Below are 12463 nucleotides of genomic sequence, written 5' to 3' on the forward strand. Positions count from 1 at the left end.
CGAGGGTCCCGGACTTGCTGGAGCCTATCCCAGGTATCTTCAGGCGAGAGGCGGGGTACACCCTGAAGTGGTCGCCAGCCAATCGCAGGGCACATATAAACAAACAACCATTCACACTCACATTCACACCTACGGGCAATTTAGAGTCTTCAATCAACCTACCACGCATGTTTTTGGGATGTGGGAGGAAACCAGAGTACCCGGAGAAAACCTACAAAGGAATGGGGAGAACATGCAAACTCCACACAGGCGGGGCCGGGATTTGAACCCTGGTCCTCAGAACTGTGGGGCAGATGTGCTAACCAGTCGTCCACGGTGCAATCAAACATTGACAAACAAATATACAGACTAACACTTTTCTCAAATGCTTTAAAGTCAATCATCATTTGATAGTTACACACAATAATAAATGTTAGGGAATTCAGGCAAATTGTAACGGCAAAGTAGAATACACTGGCTATTACAACAACACCAAGATTCCACTGATATATTTACAGTATTGCTTTGACCTGCGCACAAAACCTGCAATAGATAATATTTTCTGCAAATAACGGAGGATAGGTTCCCAAAATAAAAATCTGTAAATTTGCGAATGCCGAACTATAAATAATCGGGGCTCCATCCTAGACAAGCCTACCAAAACGTGCCACTGGTACTCCAAATAAGGGGAATAGAAAAAAGTGGGTTAATTTTGGTCGAGTATTTCAAGACCCTTTGTCTTAACAATTAAAATGCATACTATACCATACTGGAATGAACTTTCTTAAACTAGGCTTTTGTCTGGTTTAAATTATTCCAACAGTATACCCTGCTGTTCCTTGATGAAATGCATTTTTTTTCTTCCCCTGAAGAGTCTAACTCTATTTGGAGCTGCGTGACTCCTCGGTAATAGGATGTGCCTGACCATCCATGGATAAACATTGGTTGAGGTTGAGGCTCATGACGTAGTATCTCATTTGGATTGGAACCATCCATCCATCCATTTTCTGAGCCGCTTCTCCTCACTAGGGTCGCGGGCATGCTGGAGCCTATCCCAGCTGTCATCGGGCAGGAGGCGGGGTACACCCTGAACTGGTTGCCAGCCAATCGCAGGGCACATAGAAACAAACAACCATTCGCACTCACAGTCATGCCTCCGGGCAATTTAGAGTCTCCAATTAATGCATGTTTTTTGGGATGTGGGAGGAAACCGGAGTGTCCAGAGAAAACCCACGCAGGCACGGGGAGAACATGCAAACTCCACACAGGCGGGGCCGGGGATTGAACCCGGGTCCTCAGAACTGTGAGGCTGACGCTCTAACCAGCCGGCCACCGTGCCGCGGATTGGAACCATTTAAAGTAAAGCTTTTTTTTTTGTGTTCAACACTATTACGAAGACTGCCTTTAGCTCTTGCCAGCTGCATTTGTTTCAGTGTTCTGACTGACTGGCCTCATGTGCTAACAAGCGATAGAGCAGCAGGTCTCACTCAGCAGTTCCCCTGGGCTATGAGAACGCTGCTTCTCATCGTGTGTTTCATGTTGCGGATCCATAGATGGCACTGTGCATCTAACTTAGCTGACTCTCTGGTTTTGGCTCTTTCATTTCTACTCACATGGCTTGTAGCCTTCCTTCTCTCACTACCACTACCCCCCACCTCCCATTGTGGGTGATTGCAGCTCTTGTTCACGGGGTTTGTTTTATCTGATTCCAAGGATGCTTTTTTGGAAAAGGAGGGAGGGAGTAGTATTAGTTGTGGTATTAGGACATGGCTCTCATCACCATCCTGCCTTATCTCTGTTACGTCTGAGATCCATGTATAGTCATTCCATTGACAAGAACATTTTAATTCCATGACTTTCAGAGTATTTTTTCCCCTTTTAATTGTTGCTCATCTGTCTGGACCCAATTGTTGTGGTTTTTCATAGCTAGTTTCTCAAGAGTTGTTCGTTTGATGGTGTAATAGTTACTTTAGCTTTCTTGCTTAGTTTCCTGCCAGTGTAAACACTTAATCATCATTACACTTCCCAAATATTTGCCACCAATTATTAAATTAGCCTAATCTTTGATGTAATTTATGGATTACATTTCAGATTTATAATAGCACCACACGAACATCCATCCATCCATTTTCTGTACCGCTTATCACTAGGGTCATGGGTGAGACTCACATTCACACGTACGGAGTCTTCAGTTAACTTAAGAAACATGTTTTTGTAAAGTGTTAGGAAGCCGGAGAAAACGTGGGTTTTGTCCTTGATACTAGTGCGGTATTTAGGCCAGGATGCTTACCAATACTATTGATGACCCTCATAAGAAGGTGATTTGTTTGTGTTGAATGATTTAACTACTGAATAGAGTCATGTACGTAACACGGTTCATGGTTTTGTACATGCTAGATCAGGGGTGGGCAAACCTTTTGGCTTAGGGGACACATTGACTTTTAATATTTGACAGGCGGGCCAAGCCAGGACCAGATGCTTATATATAAAAAATAAACAAAACAAAAAAAAATGGGATTGTGTTAATACTTACATGTACTTTTAATGGGAGCAGTGTTGTTTTGTTAATCACCTTTTTTTTTGCCAGTGCATCAAAGTCTGGTGTTAGTTTTGTTGTGGTAATTCTCAGAACACATCTCAGGTGTTCATCACTCAGCTGGGATCTGTAGGATGTTTTGTTGGTGTTCATCACAAAAAGTCTGTTCACACACATATGTAGAGCCAAACACCACCAGCATACTCTGTGCCATCTTCTGCATTTTTGGAAATGTGTCTGCGCTTAATGAAGCATATAACTCATCCAGTTTGAGTTGAACTTCTCCTTAAGACAGTATCACATTGGAGATCAAGCAGTTCCATCTGCAGCTCCCATGGCGCTGTTTCAGGGTCTTGTGCGAGGGGACATGACACCAGCTGAAGTAACTTGACAATTTTTCCAAAATCAGAGAACCGATGGCAGCATTCACCATGCAGGTCGTCTAGTGATTTCCTGTATTTTTTCACATGCAAACTCCACACAAGGCCTGAGCCCAGATTTGAACCCCCCAATCTCAAAACTGTGAGGTGGATGTGCTAACCAGACGCAAACAGTCACTTTTAAAAAGAAGGAACGCTAGGACTGGGCTTTTCAATTCCATTTGTTTGATCGACTAAGGGGGAAATTAATGTTAAATGAGTAAATATTTTAAACGGGAGACGCTTTAAACTCCCCATTTAATGCCGGTGTTGTATTCAGCAGAATAATACTGCCTTGATGTTTTAAGGATGTAGCTAAACACCACCCTCCATTTTACCACAATTGCTTGAAGACATGGTTAGAAACTCAACAACCAATTATTTAATGATTAAGCAGTTATTAAGCCCCTTCCTGATGATGTTAATGTGGAGCTTTCTTGTGGTGGTGTGTTTTCTATTTCTGTCACATTAGTAGCAGAGGGAATAGAGTAGCCATTTGAACTTAGCTGCTCACTAATGACACTCAACAAAGCCCTGTACGGCTGTCCCAGATCTACCCAACCCGAATCTTTTCAAATGTATCTTCACAGCAATAGAAGGGCATACTTTTGTACGGTTGCTCACAGAAAACAAAATGCTATTCTGTTTGTTGTTCCTCCCATCCCCAGCAGTGCATGTGTGTTCAATCTCTTCTTTAACAAAAATAAATAAAAAAAGTTCGCTAAGAGGCTAATTGCTGTGGTTTCCTGTTGTCGGTTAAATTCCCAGAGCTGGCTAGCACTGTGTTACCGGGAGTCTCCAGCCACGCAGACAATTTTTGGGTTTGTCAGACAGACCAAAAGTGCTATCGACACTGGTGTGTGCGTGTGTGTGTGTGTGTGTGTGTGTGTGTGTGTGTGTCTGTGTGTGCATGCGTGCGTGCGTGTGATAGTTTTTGTTAGCACCGGAGTATGGCCAAGCCAGTCCAACTGAGACACCACCACCTCTCATCCCATCTGGAACATGTTAATTCCGCAATAACCCCCCCCCTCTCTCCCTCTCTCTCTCTTGCTCTCTCTCTCTTCTCTCTCTCTGACTCCTCTCTTGTCTTGGCTTTTCTTTTTCCTCTCCCTCTTGCCCTCTTGTTCACTCCCTCATCTCTATCTATCTCTATCTCTCTTTCATTTCACGGTGGCAGGTCCAGTCAGGAAGCCCAAGTATGTGGAGAGTCCTCGCGTACCTTCTGATGCTATTGTTTCAGCGTTAAGGAAAGTGGGCAATAATAAGGAGTCAACCCGCAATGGTGAGTTTTGCTTTTCTTTCATTTATCTGTTGGTTTTATTCTACTTTTGAATTTAAGAAAAACTGGCAACCCACACAGCACTTACTTGGATCCTCATCATACAGTTACATATTCTCCCAAAGCTAAAGGAGAAGCTTATGAGCCTCATTGTTGCAGGGTCATGCGTCTCTAGAATGCAAGGACTGCTTCAGTTCCAACATGAGTTGTCCACAGAACTGCCACAGTGTCTGAGTCGAGTCCCGTCATGCAACCCCTTAAACAAACACAAGGGTGCCGTGTTTATTTGAAAGCGCGTGTTTGTATTACAGAGGATTTAATTTTCCAGTGTGCAGCAGGGATGCATTGTCTCACTCAAGCACTGCATTCTCTCTGTAATGTCATGACTTCAGTACCTCTAATTTCTCAGTAATTGTGCGTGCACATGTGGTTTTGTTTCCACATTTTTTTGTGTGAGGTAAGTCTTTATGGTTACAGTGGAAGCTCCAACGTTGGAACACAATCTGTAAAGTGATGCTGGTTGACTTCTAAGCAACTGCAAAACAAATACAGTAGTCACTTGTATTTGATAGACAAAAATCCACGACCATGGGCGCGACATATATTTATTTAATTACTTATAAACATTTTAAAGATTTATGCGTAATACCAATAGAAAATTTGAATGGAATTATTTTTGTCCGCACGTTAGACACTGTAGTATCTGTGACTTTGAATGTTTGTGGTTTTAAAAGGCTTAAAAGTGGTTGAAACTCCTTAACCACCTGTGGAACTAACAAGCTGCTAAGTAGCAGTGGTAGGCTAAATTAAATTAGCTAACGATGTTAACTTTACCGTATACATTGTGTAAAATAGTTCTGCTTTGCGGTAGACACATTGCATTCTTTATTTTTTTTAAGCATGAAATTATCTGAAACTGGCGGCACGGTGACGACTGGCTAGAGCGTCTGCCTCACAATTCTGAGGACCGGGGTTCTGCGCTTGGCTGGCAACCAGTTCAGGGTGTACCCCGCCTCCTGCCCGATGATAGCTGGGATAGGTTCCAGCACGCCCGCGACCCTAGTGAGGAGAAGCGGCTCAGAAAATGGATGGATGGATGGATTATCTGAAACTTTGAACATTCTCTGACTTTTACACACTCTCTCCTCCTGGCTCGCACTTATTGCTACATATAGTGAAACATCGGCAATATAGTTAGATCACAAAAAGTAAGCAACAATAGGGTGAGTGATGACCGTAATGTAAAAATAATTAAATCTTTCCAGGCTCAAACTGTCGTCATCGCCAAACTACACAGCTGATGTTTTAAGTAAAATGTTTACATTCCTACCTTTTATACAAGTATAAATAGAACTCAACTGTATAATGAGGGTAAAATAAAGTAAAAGGAAGACGTTTGCAACTTACCTAGTGGTCTCATAAGATTTGTGCGCATGATTTTGGGAGTCACTGGTGAGGTGAGCTGACATTAGGCGAGAGACACAGTACACTGGATTGGTCTCCAGGCAATAACAAGGCACATAGACATACAAACATTCCAACTCACATTCCCACCTATGGACAATTTAGTGTCTTCATTCGACCGAACATGTTTTCGGTATGTGGGTGAAAGCCGGAGTACTCAGGAAGGCCGGAGCAACCCTGAAACCCTGTGAAGCATGCGTGCTAACCACTAGACCATTGTTTTACCCGTTGCAAACTAAAGGTTTAAAGGTTTTCATTAATTTTTCCAGACATATTTTGGTTGAACTCAAACCACTTTTGGTAAGTTCATCTTTGGAGGCTGCTTTATATTTCTGCATGTCCTCCTCTGTATAGACATTTGTGTTTGTAGTAAGGCTACGTGCTTTGTTGTAATTTTAGCCAAAAGAGGCTCACATATCCCCCGCAGGTTGTTGTGGACATGCAGGTAGTGTTATCTTAAAGCACAAGACAGTATAGAAAGTGGTTGCACATGGCACATACGTACTCACAGACAGCGGAGACTGTTACATACCAAAGCACAAGGGGTGTGTCTTGACATTCAGTTCTGTTCAGAGCATTGTTTAGGCTCGGAGTGGGCTATCAGCAGATAGCGGAGGCTGGATAAATGTTACCTCATGACAGCTGCGTGGTGTTTTGCTGCCACTCTTAAGGGAGATAACTTTTGTCAGCTCCAGACTTTCATTTCATGGTAATATGGAGATGTTTAATTGGAGTTTGGTAAGTCATTGCAGAATATTTTAAAAGTTACCTTTTTTCATTCATACGGAGGTTTTCGCTTCACTGTTTTTGGTTATATGAAGTTTGTACATATTGTACATTCGTAGTTTTCAAGTATACTATATATGTACTTTATGTTAGGTTTACTGAGTTCAGGTGTTCCAAGATCTCGCTCCAAATCTTTAACTTTAAAGAAAGATTTTTTTTCACAAATATTTTGGTGGAATAACATTCCTAATTGTATAAGCCTTGGGGCATTTCAATTTAGAGGTTCTACTTTACTGACTTACTGTACGTTAAGTTACAGGACTAAAGAAAGGTCAGCAAGCTACCTGTGTCCTATTAAAACAGCCACCTGCAGTTGTTAAATAAGCGAATGACAACCGCCCTCCCCCCCCTCCCTCCTAACCTCCCGGAAACTAGTTTACTGCTGAGAAATTACAGCAGCAAGGTAACTTTTGCTGCTTTTTATCCACAATGAAGTAGTATATAAAAGCTAATGATGTTGAATTGCAACAGCCCAGCTGTAATATGAGAACCTGTGCACAGCACATAATGTCTTTAATATAATTTGTGGACAAAATTTCCTTGCAGAATTGTTTGAACTCAGCAAAATAGAGGGTTTTCGAGCATGAACGGCCTTTTTAAAGTCATGCCACTGCATTTCAATCGGATTCAAGTCGGGACTTTGACTAGACCACTCCAAAACCTACATTTTGTTTTTGTAAGCCATTCAGAAGTTGACTTGCTGGTGTGTTTTGGATCGTTATCCTCCTGCAGAACCCAAGTGTGCTTCAGCTTGAGGTCACAAACTGATGGCTGAACAGTCTCCTTCAAGATTTTCTGTTAAAGAACAGTATTCATGGTTCCATCAATCACAACAAGTTGTCTAGGCCCTGAAGGAGAAGCAGCCCAAGATCAACACACGACCACCACCATGTTTGAGTGTTGGTATTATGTTCTTTTTTTCCAATGCTGTGCTACATTTATGCCATATGTAACGAGACACACACCTTCCAAAAAGCTCAACTTTCATCTTGTCAGTCCATATAATATTCTCCCAAAAAGTATTTTTGGTCAGCAGTGTTTTTTTTTTGCCTTGGAACTCCACTCCACACTTGGAATGCCATTTTTTCCCAGTCTCTTCATTACTGTTGTGTTATGAACACTGACCTTAACAGGCAAGGGAGGCCTGCAGGTCTTTAGAAGTTGTCCTGAGTTCCTTTGTGGCCTCCTGGATGAGTCATTGCTGTAATCTTTGTAGGTCGGGCACTCCTGGGAAGGTTCATCAATGTTCCATGTTTTCTCCATGTGAGGATAATGGCTCTACCTATGGTTCACTGGAATCCTATAGCTTTAGAAATTGCATTTGTAACCCTTTCCAGACAGAGAGATGTCAATTACTTTATATCTTGAATGTTCTGGAATTTCTTTGGATCGTAAGTGATTTCTTGATTGAACAGGTCTGGAGGTAATCAGGCTTGGGTGTGATCAGTGAAATGTAACCAAAAATTGTGATTAGCCACAATTAATTCACGATTTAACGAGGGGGAGGGGGGGTAATTACTTTTTCACACAGGGCCAGGTAACTTTGAATAGTTTTTTAATACAAAAAATGTTTTTTTAATAAATCAAATCACTATTTAAAAACAGCATTTTAAGTTCAGTTGGATTTAATTTGATATTTTTTGTCTGATATTTACATTTGTTTGTTGAAACATTAAAGTGGGGAAACTGCAAAAATATAAGAATTCGAGAAGGGGGCCAATACTTTTTCACAGCACTGTATTAAAAGAACCAACATGCAATTGACAATTTGTTTTTGACCTCTTGTCATGTGTATCTCACGTCATTCCTAGCTATTCATGTATGATTACAGCTTATGTGTGGAGTTTGAATGCATTAATTTCTTTGTGTCGTGTCAAATTTCCAATTGTTGTTGGAGCGGTGGGCCAAGAAAGGAAATGTGTTTGACCTACAGTAGAGTTGTTTCACATAGCTGTGTCTTTGAGAGGGGATTGAGTTTCCAGAGTATGCGTGTGAATGTGCTTTTTAATTTTAGGTATGCACCTCCGAGTGCATTTACGTTCGTTTAAATGGGTGTCTGCGTGTTTGGGTACATGGGTGGATTTGTAACAGGCGGACAACTGTCTTCGTACGCTTTCATATGTGCTCTCGCAGCTCTGTCTCCGTCAATCATGGCGATCTCCCACAGGCCTCCATTTTAAAGCTCTCAGGGAGATCTGGGCTTAACACCTGTTTCTTCATACACTGATTTGGTCTACACACAAAAGAACCAAATTTTAGATGGAATTGGGGCCTAGCCTTAACACTAGGTTGCACCGATACCGATACTAGTATGTACTCTACCATTCCCCGATCCTGTACGCAGCGATACCACATCACCAGCCAGACATATACCTCCCGGTAGAAGCCACGTCAGTCGTGTGTGTGAAGATACTTTAAGGACACAAATGACAACACTTTTTGACGACTGCAAATTATGCTTTGCAAAATGGATGATGAACTTCTCTGGTGGCTACGGAGGCAGCACTGAGTTTCGCAAGCCCCATCGCCCACTCCCTTTCGCATGGGCAATGTGGTGAGTTGAGTGTGCATTTCTTTGATGGCTCGGAATAGTTGATAATTAGGTGTTCACGTTCTGCTTGTGTTATGTATTTTACAGTGTAATGTACTCATAAAAGCTTCCGTTAATTGTTTTGATCCCAAACTGTGATCTGTGTTGCCTTTAAGGTGACATTTTGCAGACGGAAGCACACTTTTTCCACATTGAACTGATTTGCAGTTGTTTTGTGTTTTGTGTTGATGAAACTATGTTGTAGGAAACGCCATGTCGCTCTGTGTCAGTTTCATTATATTTTGTTTATTTCAATGTTATTTTTCACGGGTTTGCCATGAAATTAATATTGGCTTGCTGTTCAGTGCAGCAGTCATTCACGTTTACACAGTCTTGTATAGGCTGCATGAGCTGCATTCAGGTACACTTTCTCAGTGAAATTTAATGTTTATTTATTTCCTTATAGTATTATAAAACAGATTACAAGGAGAATTAACATTTATATTGGAATGATTTAGTTAACAGTTGTAAGACTGTAAGACATTTTTTTAAAGCGTTTGTAATATGGGATTTATATTGTTACGGTTGTCATGTTGTAATGACAAGTTGTTACTCTAAAAAGTGTTATATTTAAGTCAATTTAAGGATTGTGTTTTTGAACAATATTTTATGAAATTAGAACACATTTTCAACACAACTGTAAGATGCAGTGACATTGTCAATTATTAGCACTCGGTATCGGTGGGTATTTAAATATTAGTACTTGTAGTCATATGGTACTCTGTCTCAGAAAAAGTGGTACCGGTGCATCCCTACAGTCGACAGTATGGATTAATAATGTGTATGTGTTCTATGTATGCATCGATTTAGTTTTTAAGATAGGACCTCAACTACCATTAATTGTATCCACCACTGCATCTCTGACAGTGTCAATACTTATAATATATTTTTTGATACATGTCTTTTTATTGGATTCCCTTATTGGAGGCCCTCATGATGTAGATACCATATATATGTGAGGAAAAAAAGGTAAATCAATGTTAACTGTTGCTAACTTATTATTGTAACCTGCATGTTACAAAATGGAGAATGCTGGGAGAAAATGTGGTCTTCTACATACATGCATTTCTAATTTGACCATCAATGTCATGTAATGTTCTGGCAATGGGGTTAAGTTTGTTTGACTGAATCATATTTCTTCATATTAATGGATTTTCTTTTTCTATTTAGTAATGAACCTCTGTGGCTCAATTTATGTGTAAAACAGCTGTGCAAACCATTCATAAAAGACTGCACAATTGTCAAATCAACATCCATTGTCGCTTCTTAGAATTTATAATCAGCCTTATTGCCATATCTAGCATTCTGGAATGAATTACGTAGATTTATAGCAGCATAGATGAATGGGTCTGTAATTTCTTTTGGACTTTTTGGGTACTGATAATTCAATCTCTTGCCGTGGCGTTTAAGGTTATCTGTTAATATTAATAAATGGTGCATGTCGTGTGTTTTGGGAGTGATGTTATATAAAGTGTTGTTGGATTGTTGATGTGATATCATTTTTGGGAGGGTAGATGAAAAATAAGAGTTAAAGTATTGGAAAAGATAATTGGATTTTGTTGTTGTGTTTGTGTTTTTAAGGCTAAATTGAGATTATTGGGTTCAACACAGGTTGCTGTGTTTGGGTGGTGTTTGGAGGCGCTAGGGGTATTGGGGGGGGGGTGGGTGGTTTTTGGGGTGGGGGTCTTGGGGTGTGTGAGAGGGTGTTTTGTTGGTTTTTGTGGTTTGGTATGTTGGTTATTAGGTGTGGGGTGGGTTGGGGTTAGTGTGGGTGTAGTGGTGGGGTTGATTGGGGGTGGTGTGTGGGGTGGTGGTGTGGGTTTGTGAAGTTTAATATATAATTATTATTATTGTGAGGGGGGGGTTGAAGATATGAGAGTTTTATTGATGGGGATTTTAAGTTTTTTTTTTATTATGATGGGGTGATGTGATGGTTATGGGAGGATGGGATTATATTTTTGTGTGGGTATGTTTTGGTGTATATTGTTATGTAAAAAAGTTGAATGGTAATGTGTTGAGTGGTTTTTAGTTATTGTAATAAGTAAGAATTAAAGGGTGAGAAGTAATGGGTATGTTGGATTAATAATATGATTGTAAGTATTTGTTTTATGTGTGAGGTAGGGTTTATGTTTAAGGTAAATGTTATGTATTTGTTTGTAATGTTATTTGATCTGAAAAAGTGTGATGATAATAATGTTGGAAATTTATTGGGACTTGAATTGATTAAATTATTGGATTTAACTTTTCTTTAAGCATAGTTATTGCTGTCATTTCTGATGTTTTTTTATAAAGTAACGATTCTAAAGTCATTTTTTAGGTGTTGGTTTGTATAATTAAAGTTTTTGATTGGATTTTAGAGTGGGAAAAGATTTTTCTGTAATTTTATATGTGTAAATGATATGTGGTTAGTTAATATTTAGTTATATTGTGTCATGGAAAGAATTAAAATTGGATATTAGAATCAGTGGTAAGTATAATTGTGTTGTGTTTATTTTATGGTAGATATAGGGTTGGTAAGGAAGAATGGAGAATAAAGGAAATTGTTTAAAAAAACAACCTTCCTACATATGGTGTAACAAATCCCCGGACACCATTTGTCCATGTTTTAACAGGCATTGTTTTTCTAGCATGAAAGCACACAGTAATACTGTAGTTTCAGTGGGCTCATCACCTGGTACCTTTAAACTCAAATGAGGAGGCAGGATGCATGTTCTCATTGAGGGTTCATTAAAGCGGCCCCACTCTTGTGTCGTGTGATGAGGACGTACAATGCGAGTGAGCTAAGATGGTTTGTTTTCACGTAGGGAGATGGGGTGGGGAAGGGTTTAGATATTATGTGATAGTGTGTTTGAATATCAGCTGCATAACTATTATAATCATAAAGAGGAATGATATGTGTAGTGTGGTGACGGTGGGGGGGGGGGGGGGGGGGGGGGGGGGGGGTGGGGGTGGGGGGGCGGTTTGTGGGAGGGGGGGGGGGGGGGGGGGATGTATGTAAGGAATTGGGATGATGCGGGGGGGAGTGGAGAGTGTTTGGGGGGGGTGGGGGGGTTGTTGGGGTGTGGGAAGGTAGGTGGGGCAGGGGGAGGGTGGTAGGTAGGTGTTGGGGTGATGAGGTGAGTGGTGAGTTTTGGTGGGAAGGGGGGTGTAGGTGTTGGGGTTTTTGTGGAGATGGTTGGGGGATTTGGAGGGGGTGGTTGGTTTTGTGTGGGGGGTGAGTATGGAGTTATGGTGATGAGGGTAGGGTGGGGTAACAGGTTGTGGTGTGTAGATGAGTTATGTTTTATTGGTTAGGGGGTTGGGTGTGGGGGGTTGTTGGGTGTGAGGGGACCTTGGGGTGGGGGGTTGTTTGGGGGTGGTTGTGGAGGTGTAGAAGTTGGGGGATGGGGTTTAGTATTAGGGATTGGGTT

General features: G+C 41.0%; 1 protein-coding gene across 7 annotated transcripts in view; it reads left to right on the forward strand.

Annotated features, from left to right (window-relative positions):
* tanc1b (tetratricopeptide repeat, ankyrin repeat and coiled-coil containing 1b) overlaps positions 1-12463 on the forward strand; it is a 120518-nt gene that overhangs the window by 48077 nt on the left and 59978 nt on the right. For 5 of the 7 annotated variants that reach the window (XM_061793065.1, XM_061793066.1, XM_061793071.1 and 2 more), the window contains one exon: positions 4112-4216. The exons of 1 other annotated variant lie outside the window; for it this stretch is intronic. In XM_061793065.1, the coding sequence (XP_061649049.1) occupies positions 4112-4216 (105 nt within the window). Of the gene's footprint in view, positions 1-4111; positions 4217-12463 lie in introns of those variants that run through there. One more of the 7 variants, XM_061793069.1, reaches the window with a different exon arrangement.

The sequence above is a fragment of the Phyllopteryx taeniolatus genome, chromosome 12 (genome assembly GCF_024500385.1).
Source record: "Phyllopteryx taeniolatus isolate TA_2022b chromosome 12, UOR_Ptae_1.2, whole genome shotgun sequence".
In the NCBI taxonomy this organism is placed as follows: domain Eukaryota; kingdom Metazoa; phylum Chordata; class Actinopteri; order Syngnathiformes; family Syngnathidae; genus Phyllopteryx; species Phyllopteryx taeniolatus.